Raw genomic sequence first — 21595 nt, 5'->3', positions numbered from 1 at the left:
AGTGAGATCCCTGGGCGCCGCTCTACATGTCTGTATACTTAGTTCACAATGTCAGGATCGGTGAAAGCTCCTCTTTAAATCAGATTTTTTTTTTATATATATATATATATATATATATATATATATATATATATATATATATATATATATATATATATATATATAAAATGCTTTTTGAGGAAAATATATTACCATCCAAAGGTTATTCCATCATTAAATAAAGATTAGTTTTTTTAATTATGTAGAATAAGGCTGTATATGTTTAAATTTTTTAGGTAAATAAATTCCATTAATCCATTCACAATGTCATGCTCTTCCAGAGGTTTTTGTAAGATTATTGGGCAGTTTCTCTACCTACAAGATATTATCAGATGCTTGGTTTACTTTTGCAGTTCTCAAAACTGAATTTGACTCAGCAGAGATCACATGCCTCTTCTTCACAGCAAAAATGTTATAACATGAACAGAGTTGAGAAAAATACCTTAATCCTAACTTCTACAACCCTATGAATGCAGAATCAACCTAATCAAACTAATATGAAAAGTTGTTATTCTAAAAATCTTCATCTACTTGCATATTATAAGTTATACCAGCAAGAATTAGTCTTAATGTAGAAAACTATGATTTAAATCAAGCCTTACTGACTAGTTATTTAAATCGTGATTTAAATCAGTTTGATTTAAATTAAATCCACCCTGAATTGTCACCCACTTATTTGTCACAAAGTGCCAAGATGGCAATTTAACCTGTGCTGATGAATGGGAGGAAAAGTCTAAGGCATATTGGTAGACTTTTTCCATGGTACGGGTGACCACAGAGAGGGCTCTCAGTGCCTCCTCTGGCACCCGTGCCATAGATTCGAACACCACTGCACTAGAGTATCTGGGACCAGTCTGACAGTATAATCTGCTTCCAGTTGATTTTTACCAGCGGAGGTAAAATCTCAGCCATCTTGGCCTGAAAGAACACAGCAGTTGCTCTCATCTGTACTGTAGACTGATGAATGAACAGGCAGAGTAATGCAGTAGTCTCTAGTAGGTAGTTTCATCAGAAATCACAGTGGAAATGTCCGTTGTAGTGTTGAGCGAACCTGTGTTTTTAAGTTTGGCGTACAGGTTCGGGTTTTCTAAGAATCATACGGACCATAACGGAATTCTATGACGGCATGCACCATGGAAGCCCATAAGAGCTGGCCATAGACTTCTATTAGATGGAATGCCTCTTATAGGCTTCCATGGTGCATGCCGTCACAGAATTCCGTCATGGTCTGCGGTAGCGGAATCCATAACTGGATTCTTAGATAACCTGAACCCGAACCTGTACGCTGAGCTTAAAAACACACTAGTCTGTGGTTAATCCTATTGCACTGATCGCCGATTTCAGCAGTGCACCATTTATATGTTAATTAGGTTGTAGTTTTGTGAAATTAACGGTTCATTAGTTGAATCACTGTAAAATTATTAGTCCTGCATATTACTCTGCATAAGGAGAAATCATGGTGGTGGGTGAGTAGAGGGAGCTCTAAGCTCCTAAATAAACCAGACTGCTAGTCGACATCGCTTTCAGGACGCTGAAACAAACTGGAAGTTTCACAAAAAGGAGACTTTTGTATTACTTACCAGTAAAGTCTCTTTCTCGCTCTTCCTTGGGGGACACAGGAAACCATGGGTATAGCTCTGCTCCCTAGGAGGCGTGACACTAAGTGAAAGCTGTAAGCCCCTCCTCCATCAGCTATACCCTTCAGCCTGGAGAAGAGACTGCCAGTTGCGTGTCCAAGTAGTGAAAGATAACCACCAACCGGAAAAAAGAACCGTCAAGCCCCAACGGGGGCAACCAAGCCGGAACCACAACTGTAAACCCAAATGAAGGGCGGGTGCTGTGTCCCCCAAGGAAGTGCGAGAAAGAGACTTTACTGGTAAGTAATACAAAAGTCTCCTTTTCTCGCCCATATTCCTTGGGGGACACAGGAAACCATGGGACGTTCCAGAGCAGTCCCAGAAGGGAGGGACCAGAACAAACTAGACCAACACCGGAGGCATCAATCAACTGCCGCCTGCAACACCAGACGGCCTAAAGCAGCGTCAGCCGACGCATGAGTATGCACCCTGTAGAACTTGGTGAAGGTGTGCAAGGAGGACCAAGTGGCCGCCTTGCAAATCTGCTCCGTAGAAGCCCGATTCCTCTGAGCCCAGGAAGCCCCGACCGCTCTAGTGGAGTGAGCGGTAACACCGAGGGGCGGAACCTTGCCCTTGGCGAGATAAGCCTCAGTAACAGCCATCTTGACAAAACGGGCGATAGCAACTTTGGATGCCGCCATCCCTCTGCGCGACCCCTCCGGAACCACAAAGAGCGAGTCAGTACGCCTGAAAGAGCTGGTTACCTCCAGGTAAACCTTGAGCGCCCTGACAACGTCCAGGCAATGAAGCTCCCTCTCCCGGGGGTGGGAAGGGGAAGGACACAAAGAGGGGAGAACGATGTCCTCGTTCAGATGAAAGGCGGAGACCACCTTAGGAAGGGAGGAAGGGACCGGACGAAGGACCACCTTGTCCTGGTGGAACACTAGGAAAGGTTCCAGACAGGAGAGTGCAGCCAATTCGGACACCCTCCGAAGAGAGGTGACGGCCACAAGGAAAATAACCTTGCAGGACAGAAGTCGCAAGGAAACCGTCCGCAGAGGCTCGAAAGGAGAAGCCTGGAGCGCTGAGAGAACCAGGTTCAGGTCCCAGGGCGGTACCGGAGGGCGGTACGGGGGAACCGCGTGAGCCACGCCCTGAAGGAAGGTCTTGACAGGACCAAGGGGGGCCAGTGGGCGCTGAAACAAAATGGACAGCGCAGACACCTGACCCTTCAAAGAACTAAGACCCAGACCCTGGGCGAGTCCGCTCTGCAGGAAGGACAAAACAGTGGGGAGAAAAAAGCGGAGCGGAGGAATCCCCAGATCGGCACAGAACCCCAAATAGGTCCTCCAGGTCCTATAATAGATCCTAGAAGAGGACGGCTTGCGGGCACGGATCATGGTGCGGACGACGTCCGCAGAAAAACCCCTACGTGTCAAGACGGTGGTCTCAACAACCACGCCGTCAAACGTAGGGACCTTAAACGCGGGTGGAAGATCGGTCCCTGAGAGAGAAGATCTTCCCTGGCGGGCAGCGGCCAGGGCGCGTCTGCCAGGAGCAGCATGAGGTCGGCATACCAAGACCGGCGGGGCCAGTCCGGAGCGACCAGAATCACCGAGACGCCCTCCGCCGCGATCTTCCGAAGGACCTTGGGCAGGAGTGGGATGGGAGGGAATATGTACGGACGCGCGAAGCCTCGCCAAGGACGAACGAGGGCGTCGGCTCCGCAAGCTCCCGGATCCCTGGCCCTGGACAGATAGGCGGGGACCTTGTGATTGAACTTGGAGGCCATGAGGTCCACGTCCGGCATGCCCCAACGAAGGCAAATGGCCTCGAATACCTCCGGGTGAAGAGACCACTCGCCGGGGTCGACAGTGGTGCGACTGAGGAAGTCCGCCGCCCAATTGTCCACCCCTGGAATAAAAATTGCCGATAGAGCCGGGACGTGGGCTTCCGCCCAACGGAGAATGCTGGTGACCTCCCGCATCGCTGCAGCGCTGCGAGTGCCCCCCTGGTGGTTTATGTATGCCACGGCCGTGGCGTTGTCCGATTGCACACGAACTGGATGACCCTTCAGCAGATGAGTCCAGTGTCGCAGAGACAGAAGGGCCGCTCTCAGCTCCAGGACATTGATCGAGAGTTTGGACTCCGATGGAGACCAAATGCCCTGGACGGATCGGGGAGGAAACACGCCTCCCCAGCCCAAGAGACTGGCATCGGTTGTAACCACCAACCAGTTGAGCGGCAGAAAGGACCTGCCCAGAAGAGGGGACTGTAACCACCAGCGGAGAGATGACCGCACCGGAGGCGATAGATGGAAGGGATGATCCAGAGACTGCGGCGATTTGTCCCAGGAGGAGAGGATCGCCCGTTGGAGAGGGCGGGAGTGAAACTGCGCAAATGGGATCGCCTCGAAGCAGGCAACCATCTGCCCCAAGACCCGCATGCAGAAGCGGAAGGACGGTCGACGGTGGAGAAGGAGACCCCGAATCGCCCGGCGGAGGGTCAATCGTTTTTCCGAGGGAAGACGTACCTCCGCCGCTCCCGTGTCTAAAAGCATTCCCAGGAAGACCAGTTGTCTGGAGGGGGGAAGGGAGGACTGGGGGAAGTTGATGACCCAACCGAACCTCGCCAGAGTCTCTAGAGTGAGATCCACGCTGGCAACCGCTTGAGAAAGGGACGGAGCCTTGATGAGGATATCGTCCAAGTACGGTAGCAGAAAAACACCCCTGGAACGGAGTAAGGCCAAAACCGGGGCCAGGACCTTGGTGAACACCCGGGGGGCTGTTGCCAGCCCAAAGGGAAGGGCGACAAATTGGAAGTGGAGGTCCCCCACGGCGAATCGGAGGAAGCGATGGTGACACCGGGCTACCGGAACATGGAGGTAGGCATCCTGTATATCGATGGAAGACATGAAGTCTCCCCGCTCCAGGGAAGCCACCGCGGAACGGAGGGACTCCATCCGAAACCGTCGAAGGAGGAGAAAACGGTTGAGCTTTTTGAGGTCCAAAATGGGCCGCACCGAACCTCCCTTCTTGGGAACTACAAAGAGGTTCGAATAGAACCCTTGGAACCTTTCCTCTAGAGGAACGGGGGTAATCACCCCTCTGTCCAGTAAGGCTTGAACAGCCGCGGAGAACGCAGCCGCGCTTTTCGGGTCCCGCGGCGGGCGGGAGCGAAAAAACCGATCTGGAGGGAAGGACGCGAATTCGATTTTGTATCCGGAGGACACAATTTCGAGAGCCCAGGCGTCGGAGACGTGAGCCATCCAGACGTCCCTGAAAAGGAGGAGCCGGCCCCCCACCCGGGTGGGTGGGGGCGCGCCTTCAGGCAGAGGACTGCTTTGCTGCGGGTGTGCGGGCAGCCTGTGGCCTGCGCCAGGAGGGCTGCGCCCGAAAAAACGGCTTCCTACGCTTATCCTGGGGAGGGGCCGAAGCGGCAGCTGCGGGGGGAGCCCCAGAGTTCCTGCGGGAGGACCGAAAACGAGACGCACCGGGGCGTCCGCGGGGGGCGCCCCTGGCTTGGGGTTGAGGAAGATGGGTGCTTTTACCACCCGTGGCCTCCGAAATAAGCTCGTCTAGGCGGACCCCGAAAAGGCGGGAGGCAGCGTCCGCTTTCCAAACCTTCAGCCAGAGCTCCCTCCTGACGGAAACCGCCAGGGCGGAGGAGCGTGCAATAAGGGCTCCCGCATCAAGGGAGGCCTCACAAACAAAATTCCCGGCCCGAATAATAAGCTGGGCCAAGGAACGTAGGTCCTGGATGGGGACGTCCGAGTCCAACTCCTGTTCCAGCTGCGCACCCCAAGCAGAGATTGCTTTACCTGCCCAAGCAGAGGCAAAAACCGGTCTGAGGGCAGAACCGGAGGCAGCAAAAATGCCCTTGGAAAGGGTCTCCATGCGACGGTCCTCCGCTGACTGAAGAGAGGACCCGTCGGGAACAGGGATGGCCGTGTTCTTTGACAAACGGGCCACAGGGGGGTCCACCTTGGGTGGGGACGACCAGGTGGCCACGACATCGGCCGGAAAAGGATAGCAAATGTCCAGCTTCTTGGGGTTGACAAAACGGGCGTCCGGGCGAGCCCAAGCCTTAGACACCACGGAGGAGAAATCAGAGTGGATTGGAAAAACTTTTGAGGCCTGCCTGGGTCTGATAAAGGAGACGCTAGCTGCGTCAGAGCTAGGGGGGTCATCTTGCACCTTAAAGGTGTCACGAATATCAGAGATGAGTTGACCCATCGCTGAGGCTAGCTTGGACGGCAGGGCCGAGTCCATTTCCAAATCTGAAACCGCCAATTCACCTTCAGAGAGCGAATCCTTTGGGGAGGAGAGGCTCGTCTGAGTGCGCACGCGTGGCGGGGAGAGGGAGGCATCCGAGGAGGAGGCTCGCTCTACTCTAAAACGCTTCTGAGAGTGCCTAGCTCGGGAAGGGTCACTAAGAGAGGGTGAACCCGCCGCAGCGGCAGAAGCGATGGACCCGGAGGGCGCGACAGTAAGAGTGGCGTCCTGCGGGGTAGGCGGCCTGTCTATTAGGCGGCCCACGACCTGAGTGAGGCTTTCCACGGCCTGGGACAGGGATCTAGCCCAGTCAGGCGGGTCAGAGGAAGCAGGGAGCGACACAGCGGGCGACTGAGGCTGCGGTGGAGCTCGGCATGCAGGACAGTGCGGATCAGACTGCCCCCGGGGAAAGGCTTCCCTACAAGCGGTACAGGCATGGTACCAAGGCTTGGCAGCTGCAGAAGGGTCTGACATGGTGGAAAAAAAGTTGCACTTAAAGTGGGAGACCCCAGGTGAAAAAAACGGGGATCACACCCAAGTAACAGTACTGGTGGCACGGATGGGTTAACAATCCTACCAGACCCAGATGATGCAAGCGGCAGACAGCAAGGGCAGCAGACTGAAGGGAGGCTGTGGAGGAGAGGCGGCAGGCACAGAGGTGAATAGCTTCAGGATCGGACGGCAGAGAGAGAGAGAGCTCCACGCAGCACCTGAGATGGGGAGCCCGACGAACCAGGAAGTAGCGGAGCGCATGTAGAAAACTCCGCCCCCCCCCCCCTTGCCGCGCTGAAGGAGAAGCAGAGCCGCGCGCGCGGCAAAATGATTTAACCCCCTAGGTAGATGAAGTGCCGGCCATGAAAAGGTGCCGTTCGTGCCAAGTAAGCGGCCCCCGCCTGAATGTGACGACTCCTCATACAGCCGTCCCCCTGACTGCCCTGCCGTTGAAGTGGTAGTCACCCCCCTAAGAACCACCTTGTCCTGGGTCTGCAACACCAGAACGAAGTCCCCCCCAAATGATGGCCGGTAAAGTTGCCGGCCCCGATATGCCCATGGGGGGGGGGAGGGGAGGGGGGGGTAGATGGACACCACGGAGAGATGTAGCAGCGGTGGGAGGGAGGGAAGGGGAGGCAGGAGCAGCCACTCTCACCATACGCTGTCTTCGCCCTCAATCCATCCAGCAGGGTCGCCCCTTCAGCCACTGGCACCGCAGTGGCAGGAAGCCGGGGGAGGGACTTGGCGTGCGGGCGACCCTTGAGCTGGCGGGACGCAGGGGAGCGAGGCTGCCCTGGTCCACCTTGTCTTCTGTGGGGGAGGCGGCAGTGCGGTATTACCGGCACTGGCGCGACTCAACCCCGGGAGAAAACAGAGGGGTCTAGTGCGCCTCTGTTGTCCCTGTAAGTAGAAAAAAACCGAATTAAAAACAACAAATAACGCAAAAATAAAAAATTATAGGAAAACAACCCTGCCTAAGCAGGGAGTGTCTTGCCTCCTTGGACACTAAGCAAAAAACTGGCAGTCTCTTCTCCAGGCTGAAGGGTATAGCTGATGGAGGAGGGGCTTACAGCTTTCACTTAGTGTCACGCCTCCTAGGGAGCAGAGCTATACCCATGGTTTCCTGTGTCCCCCAAGGAATATGGGCGAGAAACATATATAGGTACACTGCTGAAATTTTCGTTTCTGTCACTTGGCTCCTGAGAATGCAGCGTAAACAGTGACCGATTCCCTTTAAGGGTAAAACATGTCACAGAACACTCGCCTACATGTCTCAGTGACATTATGTAATACAATATTGTTTATAGGAAGACACTTACCTTTTTTCTCTCATACAATTCATTAATTATGTCAGCAGCATCTTCAGGAGGACATACAGATGACTGCAGTTTCTTCCCAGGATCTTTCCCATCAGTAACACTGACTTTCTGCTGATTGCTTTTATTTGGGAGAGATGGAAGGACCTGACACAGGAGTGACTCAATCTTTCCTAGATTTTCCTTCAGCTCTTCAGCGGTTTTAGACTAATGGTAACCAAAACAGAGGGGTGCATAAATATAATGAAATCTTGAAGAACAAAACCGTCACACTTCAACTGAAATGGTAGAAACATTGTGACCAAAATAGGTGTGTGAAGCCCAAGCCTTCTGATATTTGCCCTTCTAAGACTACTTTCACATTAGCGTTTTTTGCGGATCCGTCATGGATCTGCAAAAACGCTTCCGTTACAATAATACAACCGTATGCATCCGCCATGAACTCCATTGAAAGTCAATGGGGGACGGATCTGTTTTCTATTGTGACAGAGAAAACGGATCCGTCCCTATTGACTTACATTGTGTGTCTGGACGGATCCATCTCACTCCGTATGCCAGGACGGACAGAAAAACGCTGCAGGCAGCATTATGGTGTCCGCCTCCAGAGCAGAATGGTGACTGATCGGAGACAAACTGATGCATTCTGAGCGGATCCTTTTCCATTCAGAATGCTTTAGGGCAAAAGTGATCCGTTTTGGACCGCTGGTAAGAGCCCTGAACAGTTCTCACAAAATGAAAGCCAAAACGCCAGTGTGAAAGTAGCCTAAGGCTAATTTCACATGAAGTGTTCAGTATGGCAAAAACGCTCCGTGTGATGGCTGCATTTCCTGGTCTGAACTCACAGCATCATAATGACTTATGCTATGTGTTTCTGCCTGAATGGAGGTCTTCTGTACTGTATAGACTCTCCGAGTACAGTACAGTAAACCTGCGGCCAAGCAGGAATTCACAGCATCATAATGCCTTATGCTATGTGTTTCTGCCTGAGTGGAGGTCTTCTGTACTGTATAGACTCTCCGAGTACAGTACAGTAAACCTGCGGCCAAGCAGGAATTCACAGCATCATAATGACTTATGCTATGTGTTTCTGCCTGAGTGGAGGTCTTCTGTAGTGTATAGACTCTCCGAGTACAGTACAGTAAACCTGCGGCCAAGCAGGAATTCACAGCATCATAATGCCTTATGCTATGTGTTTCTGCCTGAGTGGAGGTCTTCTGTACTGTATAGACTCTCCGAGTACAGTACAGTAAACCTGCGGCCAAGCAGGAATTCACAGCATCATAATGACTTATGCTATGTGTTTCTGCCTGAGTGGAGGTCTTCTGTAGTGTATAGACTCTCCGAGTACAGTACAGTAAACCTGCGGCCAAGCAGGAATTCACAGCATCATAATGACTTATGCTATGTGTTTCTGCCTGAGTGGAGGTCTTCTGTACTGTATAGACTCTCCGAGTACAGTACAGTAAACCTGCGGCCAAGCAGGACTTCACAGCATCATAATGACTTATGCTATGTGTTTCTGCCTGAGTGGAGGTCTTCTGTAGTGTATAGACTCTGCGAGTACAGTACAGTAAACCTGCGGCCAAGCAGGAATTCACAGCATCATAATGACTTATGCTATGTGTTTCTGCCTGAGTGGAGGTCTTCTGTACTGTATAGACTCTCCGAGTACAGTACAGTAAACCTGCGGCCAAGCAGGAATTCACAGCATCATAATGACTTATGCTATGTGTTTCTGCCTGAATGGAGGTCTTCTGTAGTGTATAGACTCTCCGAGTACAGTACAGTAAACCTGCGGCCAAGCAGGAATTCACAGCATCATAATGACTTATGCTATGTGTTTCTGCCTGAGTGGAGGTCTTCTGTACTGTATAGACTCTCTGAGTACAGTACAGTAAACCTGCGGCCAAGCAGGAATTCACAGCATCATAATGACTTATGCTATGTGTTTCTGCCTGAATGGAGGTCTTCTGTAGTGTATAGACTATCCGAGTACAGTACAGTAAACCTGCGGCCAAGCAGGAATTCACAGCATCATAAGTCATTATTATGCTGTGAGCTCAGTCAGAGGAGCGTCTTTGGTCCTGGAATTACAGCCATCACATGAAGCATGCTTCCCAGACTGAACACACTTGTATGAAACTGGTTGCCATAATTCTCTTAACAGGTTGTTTAAGATAATTGAAGTGTTGGTCAAGCCCTGCAAAATCCTAAAATAAAAACTCATCCCTTTCTGCAGCGGTGTTCACTGTGGTGCTGGCCTGGTCCTCCTGTTGCTACCTGTTTGCAAACTGTCACATGACTGCTGCAGTCTTTAATCACCGTCCTCATCGGTGTAACTCTGATTGGCTGCAGTGGTCACACGCTGTACACCTGCATGTCACTGACAGTGTGACATGCACCCCGTAGTTTAGGTGTACGATTTGTCACCACTGTATTCACTTTCCTCGGCATTCCTGGCTGTAGCAGTCACATGCAGTATATCACAGTATGCCACCACTGCAGTTTGTAATCAAACCGTGTCAGGAGAACCGGACCAGTGAAGCAGAGAACTGCGCCGGAGTAAGGGGTAGAAGATGATTTAAGGTACATAAACTATGCATCAATGCACATAAACATTTGCAGAGGGAAAATCATTTTTAATATCGCTGATAGCATGGAAAGTAAGTCCAAAGAGCAATAGCTGGTCTGAGTTTGCACACACAGAATGGAACAATTTTAAAAGAAAAAATAGGTTGTCCTGCTTTCTTATCTTACATACAGCAGATAGTGTCAATAGCTGACAACTACTTCCCTAACTACCTCATAAACTGCATGCTATGGGAATGACAAAAACTGCCAGAAATCAATAGTGCCGTTTATGTTCTAGGAAACGGGAGATCTGTCAAGATCCTGAAATCTAAAATGCCTTAAGCTGCATTTACACTACCCAACCGAGCAGGCATTTATTGGGAAGGGACCGTTGCTTCCCGATAACTTTCTGCTCGTCAGTGGAGGTGAAGAGCTGCACTTGCATGCAGCAATCACCTCCACTGTGTGGGGACAAGTGATGGCTATTGCCATTGTTTGTCCTCATAACGAAATAGTTTCTGGGCAGCAGATAGTTGTTCACACAGCACAATGTGCTGCCCAGAAATAATGATTTAAAGGGGTTATCCAGGAAAAGATATTTATGACTTATCCTCAGGGTTGGTCCCATGTTCATAGGTGTCCACATTGCTGAGAAAAACAATGTTTTAATCTATGCAAATGGGCTTCTAGGAGCAACAGAGGTGTTGCCGTTACACCTTGAGGCTACGCTCTCTCTGCAACTACCGTATCCTCTGCTCTTTGATTGACAGGGTCAGGTGTGATCACGTTTACACTGCCTAACCCTGTCAAAGTGCAGAGGGTGTGGCAGTTGCAGAGAGAGCAGAGCCTCTAGGAGTAACAGTAATATCCCTTTGGGTCCTAGAGGATAATTTGCATATATTAAAACTGGTTTAAACATAGGAAGAACACAGATGTCTTCAGCTGCTAAGCGCACATGTAACAGGTCAGCCAGTTTTATAGGTACAAATCTGCTGACAGATGCCCTTTAATATATAACTTATTTCTAACGTGGACGTTTTCATCATAGACTATTCAGATGACTGGACAACTGTGTAAAAAAAGTAAATATTTTCAATAAATGGGATAGATAGCCTACATGTTACTTATATAAAAGCCTAGACATATATAGGGGATAATAGGGACATGTAGGGGCCATACTGGGCGTATCCAACATGCTTGGTCCCTTCTGTTTCCCCAATTTTAATCTAATGTTTATGACCAGTTTCATAGGTTTTAACATCAAAACCCTAGACACCATTCTAACAAATCTCCAGCTCCACCTCATGTATTAAATGGCCCAATAGGTTACCTTTTTGGTTTCCTCTAAAACGGCAGTGCTCACTGCAGACTCTAACTGTTTCTCTGTCTCCCCTGTTTTTTGAAGCACAGACTGGTACTGTTCCTTAGCCTTCTGCAACTTCCTTTGGAAGGCCTCCAGTTCTTCTGGATTCATTTTGTTTCTATTCTGTTCAAGGAAGTTCTCTGCTGTTTTGATGGCTCTTGAAAACTGCTTAGCTCGGGCTTGAACATCCTTATGGAGGTTCTATTTGGAGGAAGCAGGAAAAAAGGAGACTTTTGTATTACTTACCAGTAAAGTCTCTTTCTCGCTCTTCCTTGGGGGACACAGGAAACCATGGGTATAGCTCTGCTCCCTAGGAGGCGTGACACTAAGTGAAAGCTGTAAGCCCCTCCTCCATCAGCTATACCCTTCAGCCTGGAGAAGAGACTGCCAGTTGCGTGTCCAAGTAGTGAAAGATAACCACCAACCGGAAAAAGAACCGTCAAGCCCCAACGGGGGCAACCAAGCCGGAACCACAACTGTAAACCCAAATGAAGGGCGGGTGCTGTGTCCCCCAAGGAAGAGCGAGAAAGAGACTTTACTGGTAAGTAATACAAAAGTCTCCTTTTCTCGCCCATATTCCTTGGGGGACACAGGAAACCATGGGACGTTCCAGAGCAGTCCCAGAAGGGAGGGACCAGAACAAACTAGACCAACACCGGAGGCATCAATCAACTGCCGCCTGCAACACCAGACGGCCTAAAGCAGCGTCAGCCGACGCATGAGTATGCACCCTGTAGAACTTGGTGAAGGTGTGCAAGGAGGACCAAGTGGCCGCCTTGCAAATCTGCTCCGTAGAAGCCCGATTTCTCTGAGCCCAGGAAGCCCCGACCGCTCTAGTGGAATGAGCGGTAACACCGAGGGGCGGAACCTTGCCCTTGGCGAGATAAGCCTCAGTAACAGCCATCTTGACAAAACGGGCGATAGCGACTTTGGATGCCGCCAACCCTCTGCGCGACCCCTCCGGAACCACAAAGAGCGAGTCAGTACGCCTGAAAGAGCCGGTTACCTCCAGGTAAGCCTTGAGCGCCCTGACAACGTCCAGGCGATGAAGTTCCCTCTCCCTAGGGTGGGAAGGGGAAGGACACAAAGAGGGGAGAACGATGTCCTCGTTCAGATGAAAGGCGGAGACCACCTTAGGAAGGAAGGAAGGGACCGGACGAAGAACTACCTTGTCCTGGTGGAACACTAGGAAAGGTTCCAGACAGGAGAGTGCAGCCAATTCGGACACCCTCCGAAGAGAGGTGACTGCTACAAGGAAAATAACCTTGCAGGACAGAAGTCGCAAGGAAACCGTCCGCAGAGGCTCGAAAGGAGAAGCCTGGAGCGCTGAGAGAACCAGGTTCAGGTCCCAGGGCGGTACCGGAGGCCGGTACGGGGGAACCGCGTGAGCCACGCCCTGAAGGAAGGTCTTGACAGGACCAAGGGGGGCCAGTGGGCGCTGAAACAAAATGGACAGCGCAGACACCTGACCCTTCAAAGAACTAAGACCCAGACCTTGGGCAAGTCCGCTCTGCAGGAAGGACAAAACGGTGGGGAGAGAAAAGCGGAGCGGAGGAATCCCTAGATCGGCACAGAACCCCAAATAGGTCCTCCAGGTCCTATAATAGATCCTAGAAGAGGACGGCTTACGGGCGCGGATCATGGTGCGGACGACGTCCGCAGAAAAACCCCTACGTGTCAGGACGGTGGTCTCAACAACCACGCCGTCAAACGTAGGGACCTTAAACGCGGGTGGAAGATCGGTCCCTGAGAGAGAAGATCTTCCCTGGCGGGCAGCGGCCAGGGCGCGTCTGCCAGGAGCAGCATGAGGTCGGCATACCAAGACCGGCGGGGCCAGTCCGGAGCGACCAGAATCACCGAGACGCCTTCCGCCGCGATCTTCCGAAGGACCTTGGGCAGGAGTGGGATGGGAGGGAATATGTATGGACGCGCGAAGCCTCGCCAAGGAAGAACGAGGGCGTCGGCTCCGCAAGCTCCCGGATCCCTGGCCCTGGACAGATAGGCGGGGACCTTGTGATTGAACTTGGAGGCCATGAGGTCCACGTCCGGTATGCCCCAACGAAGGCAAATGGCCTCGAATACCTCCGGGTGAAGAGACCACTCGCCGGGGTCGACAGTGGTGCGACTGAGGAAGTCCGCCGCCCAATTGTCCACCCCTGGAATAAAAATTGCCGATAGGGCCGGGACGTGGGCTTCCGCCCAACGGAGAATGCTGGAGACCTCCCTCATTGCAGCAGCGCTGCGAGTGCCCCCCTGGTGGTTTATGTACGCCACAGCCGTGGCGTTGTCCGATTGTACACGAACTGGATGACCCTTCAACAGATGAGTCCAGTGTCGTAGAGACAAAAGGGCCGCTCTCAGCTCCAGGACATTGATCGAGAGTTTGGACTCCAATGGAGACCAAATGCCCTGGACGGATCGGGGAGGAAACACGCCTCCCCAGCCCAAGAGACTGGCATCGGTTGTAACCACCAACCAGTTGAGTGGCAGAAAAGACCTGCCCAGAAGAGGGGACTGTAACCACCAGCGGAGAGATGACCTCACCGGAGGCGATAGATGGAAGGGATGATCCAGAGACTGCGGCGATTTGTCCCAGGAGGAGAGGATCGCCCGTTGGAGAGGGCGGGAGTGAAACTGCGCAAACGGGATCGCCTCGAAGCAGGCAACCATCTGCCCCAAGACCCGCATGCAGAAGCGGAAGGACGGTCGACGGTGGAGAAGGAGACCCCGAACCGCCCCACGGAGGATCAGACGTTTTTCCGAGGGAAGACGTACTTCCGCCGCTCCCGTGTCTAAAAGCATTCCCAGGAAGACCAGTTGTCTGGAGGGGGGAAGGGAGGACTTGGGGAAGTTGATGACCCAACCGAACCTCGTCAGAGTCTCTAGAGTGAGATCCACGCTGGCAACCGCTTGAGAAAGGGACGGAGCCTTGATGAGGATATCGTCCAAGTACGGTAGCAGAAAAACACCCCTGGAACGGAGTAAGGCCAAAACCGGGGCCAGGACCTTGGTGAACACCCGGGGGGCTGTTGCCAGCCCAAAGGGAAGGGCGACAAACTGGAAGTGGAGGTCCCCCACGGCGAACCGGAGGAAGCGATGGTGACACCGGGCTACCGGAACATGGAGGTAGGCATCCTGTATATCGATGGAAGACATGAAATCTCCCTGCTCCAGGGAAGCCACCGCGGAACGGAGGGACTCCATCCGAAACCGTCGAAGGAGGAGAAAACGGTTGAGCTTTTTGAGGTCCAAAATGGGCCGCATGGAACCTCCCTTCTTGGGAACTACAAAGAGGTTCGAGTAGAACCCTTGGAACCTTTCCTCTAGAGGAACGGGGGTAATCACCCCCCTGTCCAGTAAGGCTTGAACGGCCGCGGAGAACGCAACCGCGCGTTTCGGGTCCCGTGGCAGGCGGGAGCGAAAGAACCGATCTGGAGGGAAGGATGCAAATTCGATTTTGTATCCGGAGCACACAATTTCGAGGGCCCAGGCGTCGGAGACGTGAGCCAACCAGACGTCCCTGAAAAGGAGGAGCCGGCCCCCCACCCGGGTGGGTGGGGGCGCGCCTTCAGGCAGAGGATTGCTTTGCTGCGGGTGTGCGGGCAGCCTGCGGCTTGCGCCAGGAGGGCTGCGCCCGAAAAAACGGCTTCCTATGCTTATCCTGGGGAGGAGCCGAAGCGGCAGCTGTGGTGGGAGCCCCAGAGGCCCTGCGGGAGGACCGAAAACGAGACGCACCAGGGCGTCCGCGGGGGGCGCCCCTGGCTTGGGGTTGAGGAAGATGGGTGCTTTTACCACCCGTGGCCTCCGAAATAAGTTCGTCTAGGCGGACCCCGAAAAGGCGGGAACCCGCAAACGGTAGCCCCGCCAAGGAACGTTTGGAGGCAGCGTCCGCTTTCCAAACCTTCAGCCAGAGCTCCCTCCTGACGGAAACTGCCAGGGCGGAGGAGCGTGCAATAAGGGCTCCCGCATCAAGGGAGGCCTCACAAACAAAATTCCCGGCCCGAACAATAAGCTGGGCCAAGGAACGCAGGTCCTGGATAGGGACGTCCGAGTCCAACTCCTGTTCCAGCTGCGCACCCCAAGCGGAGATTGCTTTCCCTGCCCAAGCAGAGGCAAAAACCGGTCTGAGAGCAGAACCGGAGGCAGCAAAAATGCCCTTAGAAAGGGTCTCCATGCGACGGTCCTCCGCTGACTGAAGAGAGGACCCGTCGGGAACAGGGATGGCCGTGTTCTTCGACAGCCGGGCCACAGGGGGGTCCACCTTGGGTGGGGAAGACCATGTGGCCACGACATCTGCTGGAAAAGGATAGCAAATGTCCAGCTTCTTGGGGTTGACAAAACGGGCGTCCGGTCGAGCCCAAGCCTTAGACACCACAGAGGAGAAATCAGAGTGGATTGGGAAGACTTTTGAGACCTGCCTGGGTCTGATAAATGAGACGCTAGCTGCGTCCGAGCTAGGGGGATCATCCTGCACCTTAAAGGTGTCACGAATATCAGAGATGAGTTGACCCATCGCTGAGGCTAGCTTGGACGGCAGGGCCGAGTCCATTTCCAAATCTGAAACCGCCAATTCACCTTCAGAGAGCGAATCCTTTGGGGAGGAGAGGCTCGTCTGGGTGCGCACGCGTGGCGGGGAGAGGGAGGCATCCGAGGAGGAGGCTCGCTCTACTCTAATACGCTTCTGAGAGTGCCTAGCTCGGGAGGGGTCACTAAAGGAGAGTGAACCCGCTGCAGCGGCAGAAGCGGTGGACCCGGAGGGCGCGACAGTAAGAGTGGCGTCCTGCGGGGTAGGTGGCCTGTCTATTAGGCGGCCCACGACATGAGTGAGGCTTTCCACGGCCTGGGACAGGGATCTAGCCCAGTCAGGCGGGTCAGAGGCAGCAGGGAGCGACACAGCGGGCGACTGAGGCTGCGGTGGAGCCCGACATGCAGTACAGTGCGGATCAGACTGCCCCCGGGGAAAGGGTTCCCTACAAGCAGTACAGGCATGGTACCAAGGCTTGGCGGCTGCAGAAGGGTCTGACATGGTGGAACAAAGATGTTGCACTTAAAGTGGGAGACCCCAAGGAAAGAAACGGGGATAACACCCAAGCGACAGTACTGTGGCACGGAGGGGGTTAAAAGTCCTACCAGACCCGGATGATGCAAGCGGCAGCGGTAAGGGGGAACAGACTGAGGAGGCTGTGGAGGAGAGGCAGCAGCACCGGCTTCGGATCGCACTCGATGAACCCGGAAGTAGCGGAGCGCATGTAGGAAGCTCCGCCCCCTCCCTGCCGCTCTGAAGCAGAGCCGCGCGCGCGCGGCAAAATGAACTTAACCCCCAAGGATAATGAAGTGCCGACCTGAAATGGCGCCGTTCACGCCAAGAAAGCGGCCCCCTCCGCGCCTGGATGTGGCAGAAGGCAGCGTCCCTGCCAAGGACTTGCCCAGATAAACTCCCCTGCCCGGTAACGGTCCGATATCGGGGGGGGGGGGGGGAGGGGTGGGCGCACGATGTAGCAGTGGCCATGTAGTAACAGTGGCCATGGGAGCCCAGGAGGCCTGTAGCAGCGGTGGGAGGGAGGAAGGGGAGGCTGGAGCAGCCTGTCTCACCATGCGCTGTCTTCACCCTCAATCCGTCCAGCGGGGTCGCCCCTTCAGCTCCTGGCACCGCAGTGGCAGGAAGCCGGGGGAGGGACTTGGCGTGCGGGCGACCCTGAGCTGGCGGGACGCAGGGGAGCGAGGCTGCCCTGGTCCACCTTGTCTTCTGTGGGGGAGGCGGCAGTGCGGAATTACCGGCACTGGCGCAACTCAACCCCGGGAGAAACAGAGGGGTCTAATGCGCCTCTGTTGTCCCTGTAAGTAGAAAAAAAACCGAATTAAAAACAACAAATAACGTAAAAATAAAAAATCATAGGAAAACAACCCTGCATAAGCAGGGGGTGTCTTGCCTCCTTGGACACTAAGCAAAAACTGGCAGTCTCTTCTCCAGGCTGAAGGGTATAGCTGATGGAGGAGGGGCTTACAGCTTTCACTTAGTGTCACGCCTCCTAGGGAGCAGAGCTATACCCATGGTTTCCTGTGTCCCCCAAGGAATATGGGCGAGAAAAAATGTTTTACTCTTCACGAAACACAGTATGAAACATATGGTACATGACAAACAAAATCAGGTGAAGCTTTAAAGGGACCGATCCATCAGAAAAGGATATTTCTTTTTAACTCAGTGGGGCAGACTGACTGTATCTTCCCCATATGCCAGAAAACTGGCATGAAGGTCGCATATTCCAGATTTGTGACTTTGTAAACGGCACTTGCACAAATATTTTTGCACAAGTGCAGTTTCTAAGCCGTCCTTTCCACTTTCTGGTGCAATCGGCCCCTGCAGATCTATCATCATTTACGCCAGTTTTCTGGGGTAAATGATGACTGAAATCTAAGCCACTTGGTGGAGATTTCATTCTAGGCACACGGACTGCCAGAGGATTTGCTTAATTTATGAAGAGGTGTGCACCCCATTATAAATTAAGTACATCCTCTGGCAAAGCAGGAGATATCAAGATTTCTGTAGAAAGTGCCGGTCTTGATAAATCTCCTCCAATTTTTTGTAAGAATTTTTGACTGTTTTTCTTATTCCTTTTGCCAGTGCTATACAACTAAAAACTAAATACAAAATGCAGTCCTTCTGTAGCAGTCAGCACAAAGAAAAAAAAACTACTAATAGAGATAAGGATTGCATTGTTAATTAAGTGCTGCTGCATGATGTTATCAGTTATTATAATAGTAGACCGTAGAATTTGGATAACAGTAAGCTCCACTGTTCTCTTGATAGGCCTGGATAAAGTTGCCTACGGAAGAGCACTGCACTTGTCATTGAAATGTGTGATGCTCCCCTGTCCCTCTCTGATCAGAGTGATGGTCTGACTGAAAAAGTTATGGCGGATCTAGACAATTAGATAATTGTTACAATTCAAACACTAGCGATTCAAGTTGGACAATAAGCATGTGATGTAAATGTATGTAGCGACTGAAATAATATCACTTAAAATGCTCATTTAACACTTGTGAAATCGTTGATTTGAACAAATAAATCATCATCTGTCGATATTTAATTGTGGCAGTGTAAAGGTGCATCGTGATCTTTCGGAGATGTGGACGAAGTCAAAGCAGGCATGCTACTGATTATCTTACAGTACTATATCTGTCTCAAAACCGTCAATGATCATCGACTAAGCAAGTAAATCATCGAATATGAATGATTTTGCACACAATGGGGAGATTTATCAAGACAGACGCTCTCTGCGCCTGTCTTGATATCTCCTGCACTGTGGGCACATCATAAATTAGGGGCATCCTCCGGCAGTCTGTATGCCTAAACAGAGATGGACAACGGCTCAGAGCTGCTGTAGATTTCTGGCTTCATTTGCACCAGAAAACTGACCACCCTCGTCACTCCCCCTTTTGAAAAAGTGCTGAGGGTGGCATAAAGAGACTTTCAAAAAGTTGCAAACACACAGCTAGCGACTTTTTAAAGCCATTTTTTTAATGATAAATCTCCCCCAAAAACCCTTGCATGAAAATACTTGTCTGTCACTAGCGTTCAGTCAATGATAGTAATTGCGTTGTTAATCGCCCAAACAAAAAAGAGCCAGGGCAGGAAGTAGAATACAAGGAGTGACTTAAAAAAAAAAATCCAGAAAACCACCCACCCATTTTTTGACAAAAAATTTATAAGAAATACTTCAAATATTCACATATAGGCTGTTAATATGTAAGCAGGAGAATTGTTGGTAGTGTCCCTTTAAAACTAGATAGACTAACGTATCACCTGCATGCTCTGGTACTGATCCTGCAGACTAGAGAGGTCCTGCGTGCTGGCACCAGTCTGGTGATCATTCACAGCTTTTTCTATTTCTTCAGTCCAAGAGCTCAAGCCTTCCAGTTCCTGGGCACAAACCACCTGCTGCTCCTGAAGAGTCTACAAGGAGATAAAGATCTCGAGTATGAAAATGTACCTTCAGAAACAGAGAAACAGAGCACACAGGTACCTGCATTTAAGTTATTGTCTGTACACTGTTAGGACCGAGCTGGCTTACAATCGGCATAGTCTGATGCCTTTTTTCCTTCTCTACATTTCCCTGCCCGAGCACTATGTGAGCACGATGTGTCCCTTTCAAAAATAGCCAAAAAAAATACCCTAGCCTATTCTACACAAGTAACCATAGAGTGGATATCAGTGTTAACACCAGTGCCAGACTGGGGAAGAAATCCTTCACTGTTAAGAGAGAAACCTAGAAAAGCAAAGCAAACAAGAGGTTAAAGACAAATCAAACAGTTAATGGACACTGTTAATACAGACAAATACAGTCATTGATAAAACAGCTGGTACCTGGTGACTACTGGTACTTCCTCTTTCTACATAAAAAAAACTGAAGGGCCCTTTTACACGGGTCAATGATTGGGAACGAACACTGTCTCAAGTAAACATGCGGCTAATCAACAAACGAGTGATCGCATCTTCTATGCGTCTTTAAAATGTACTATTTGTTGGCAGCACCACCCTGTGTATTGTAGGGGGTGCGCTATCAACACACAAAAACTAGTGATCATCAGTCACTGTATCAACAATAACTGCTGCATATAAATGCAGTACCAAGCACCAGTCAGCATGCTATTAGCAGTGAACAGTGCTCGTTACCAGGCAGAATATCTGCCCATGTAAAAGAACCCCAAGTCTTTCACAGTGGAAATATAGACTACCATGGCGTTCAAAAGAAAAGAAGGGCTTACACTTCTCCTGGATCAAAACTGAGTTTCCAGCCCTTTAAGTGCTCTGTTTAAGATACTGCTGTATGAATCAGCTATTATACTGTAATGAAATTGGGTGTTAACGAATCACATAATGCGCATTAGATGTCAGTTCAATAAAACATTTCAAGACATCTGCCGCCACAAAATGTTAAAAGCTAAAGCACTTATTTCCACTTTAGGGTCATTCTACCCAGGCCTCTGTTTAGCTGGTAAGCAGTGTGTAACAGGTAAGCAAGCATGCTGCCTAAAATTAAAGGGGTTGTCTGGGACATTTGAAACAGTGCCTGAATGCAGAGGATGAGTTAGAAAAATTAAATTACGCAACTCATAATTTCCCCGCCACTCTAGTGCTTCTGCCGGTCTCTACTGCTGTCTTGCAATGCAACTACTTGCACTTCACCAAAGCAGCAATCACTGCCCATTGATTGGCTGCAGTGGTCAAGTGCAGGTGCTCACAATGTTATCACTTTAGGACTGAAGCACAGACAGGAAAAAGATGTATAGGGGTTGTGCAAACCTGCAAAAGGGAAGCATACTCACCTGCTTCCCGGCGCTGGCTTCCCACGCCTTTTCTCACCAGCCTATGCTGCGCTCCCTTGATGTAAACTTCCGTTTTGACGTTGCTGCAGCTAATGTCATGCGCTAATGTCATGCGACTATTTGTCAGTGCTACAGCCAGCAATTGGCCGCAGTGGCGTCAACACAGAAGTTTACATTCTGGAAGTGCAGCGGAGCAGCCAAGGCTGAAGAGAGAAGGACTTGGGAGCCAGTGTTGGCAAGCAGGTAAGTAGGCTTCCTTTCGCAGGTCTGCCCAAGAGGGTGCACAACCCCATTTAAGAGGTGTGTAACATTTTAATATTTATCACATCCTCTGCATTCAGACACTCTTAAATGTCCCAGACAACCCCTTTAAATCTCAAGTTGAATGTCACCTGACGTTCACGGAACTGCAGCACTTCATTCTGAGCCAACAATCTTTCAGAGGTTTCCCGAAAAGATTTCTGCAGCTCATTCAAAAGACGAAGTAACGTGCGACTTTGTTGTGGCGACAAATCTTGAGCTTGCTCAGAAATAAAGAGCTGGACGTCATAGGCAATGTTCTCCAGATCGACCCTGATGTCTGACACAGGTTGCTTCAAATTCTACAACAAAAGAAACAGGGTTACTATTTATGCT

General features: G+C 51.2%; 1 protein-coding gene across 22 annotated transcripts in view; it reads right to left on the bottom strand.

Annotated features, from left to right (window-relative positions):
• Positions 1-21595, bottom strand: part of MACF1 (microtubule actin crosslinking factor 1) — a 284153-nt gene that overhangs the window by 118139 nt on the left and 144419 nt on the right. For 18 of the 22 annotated variants that reach the window (XM_040424601.1, XM_040424622.1, XM_040424624.1 and 15 more), the window contains 4 exons: positions 21352-21561; positions 19437-19586; positions 11600-11833; positions 7702-7905 (listed from right to left, as the gene is read on the bottom strand). In XM_040424601.1, coding sequence (XP_040280535.1) covers positions 7702-7905; positions 11600-11833; positions 19437-19586; positions 21352-21561 — 798 coding nt within the window. The remainder of the gene's footprint in view (positions 1-7701; positions 7906-11599; positions 11834-19436; positions 19587-21351; positions 21562-21595) is intronic. The other 4 variants (XM_040424619.1, XM_040424623.1, XM_040424620.1 and 1 more) reach the window with 1 other exon arrangement.

Source organism: Bufo bufo, chromosome 3 (genome assembly GCF_905171765.1).
Source record: "Bufo bufo chromosome 3, aBufBuf1.1, whole genome shotgun sequence".
Lineage (NCBI taxonomy): Eukaryota > Metazoa > Chordata > Amphibia > Anura > Bufonidae > Bufo > Bufo bufo.
The sequence above is the reverse complement of the archived record's forward strand: the minus strand, read 5'-3'. Positions and strand labels throughout refer to the sequence as shown.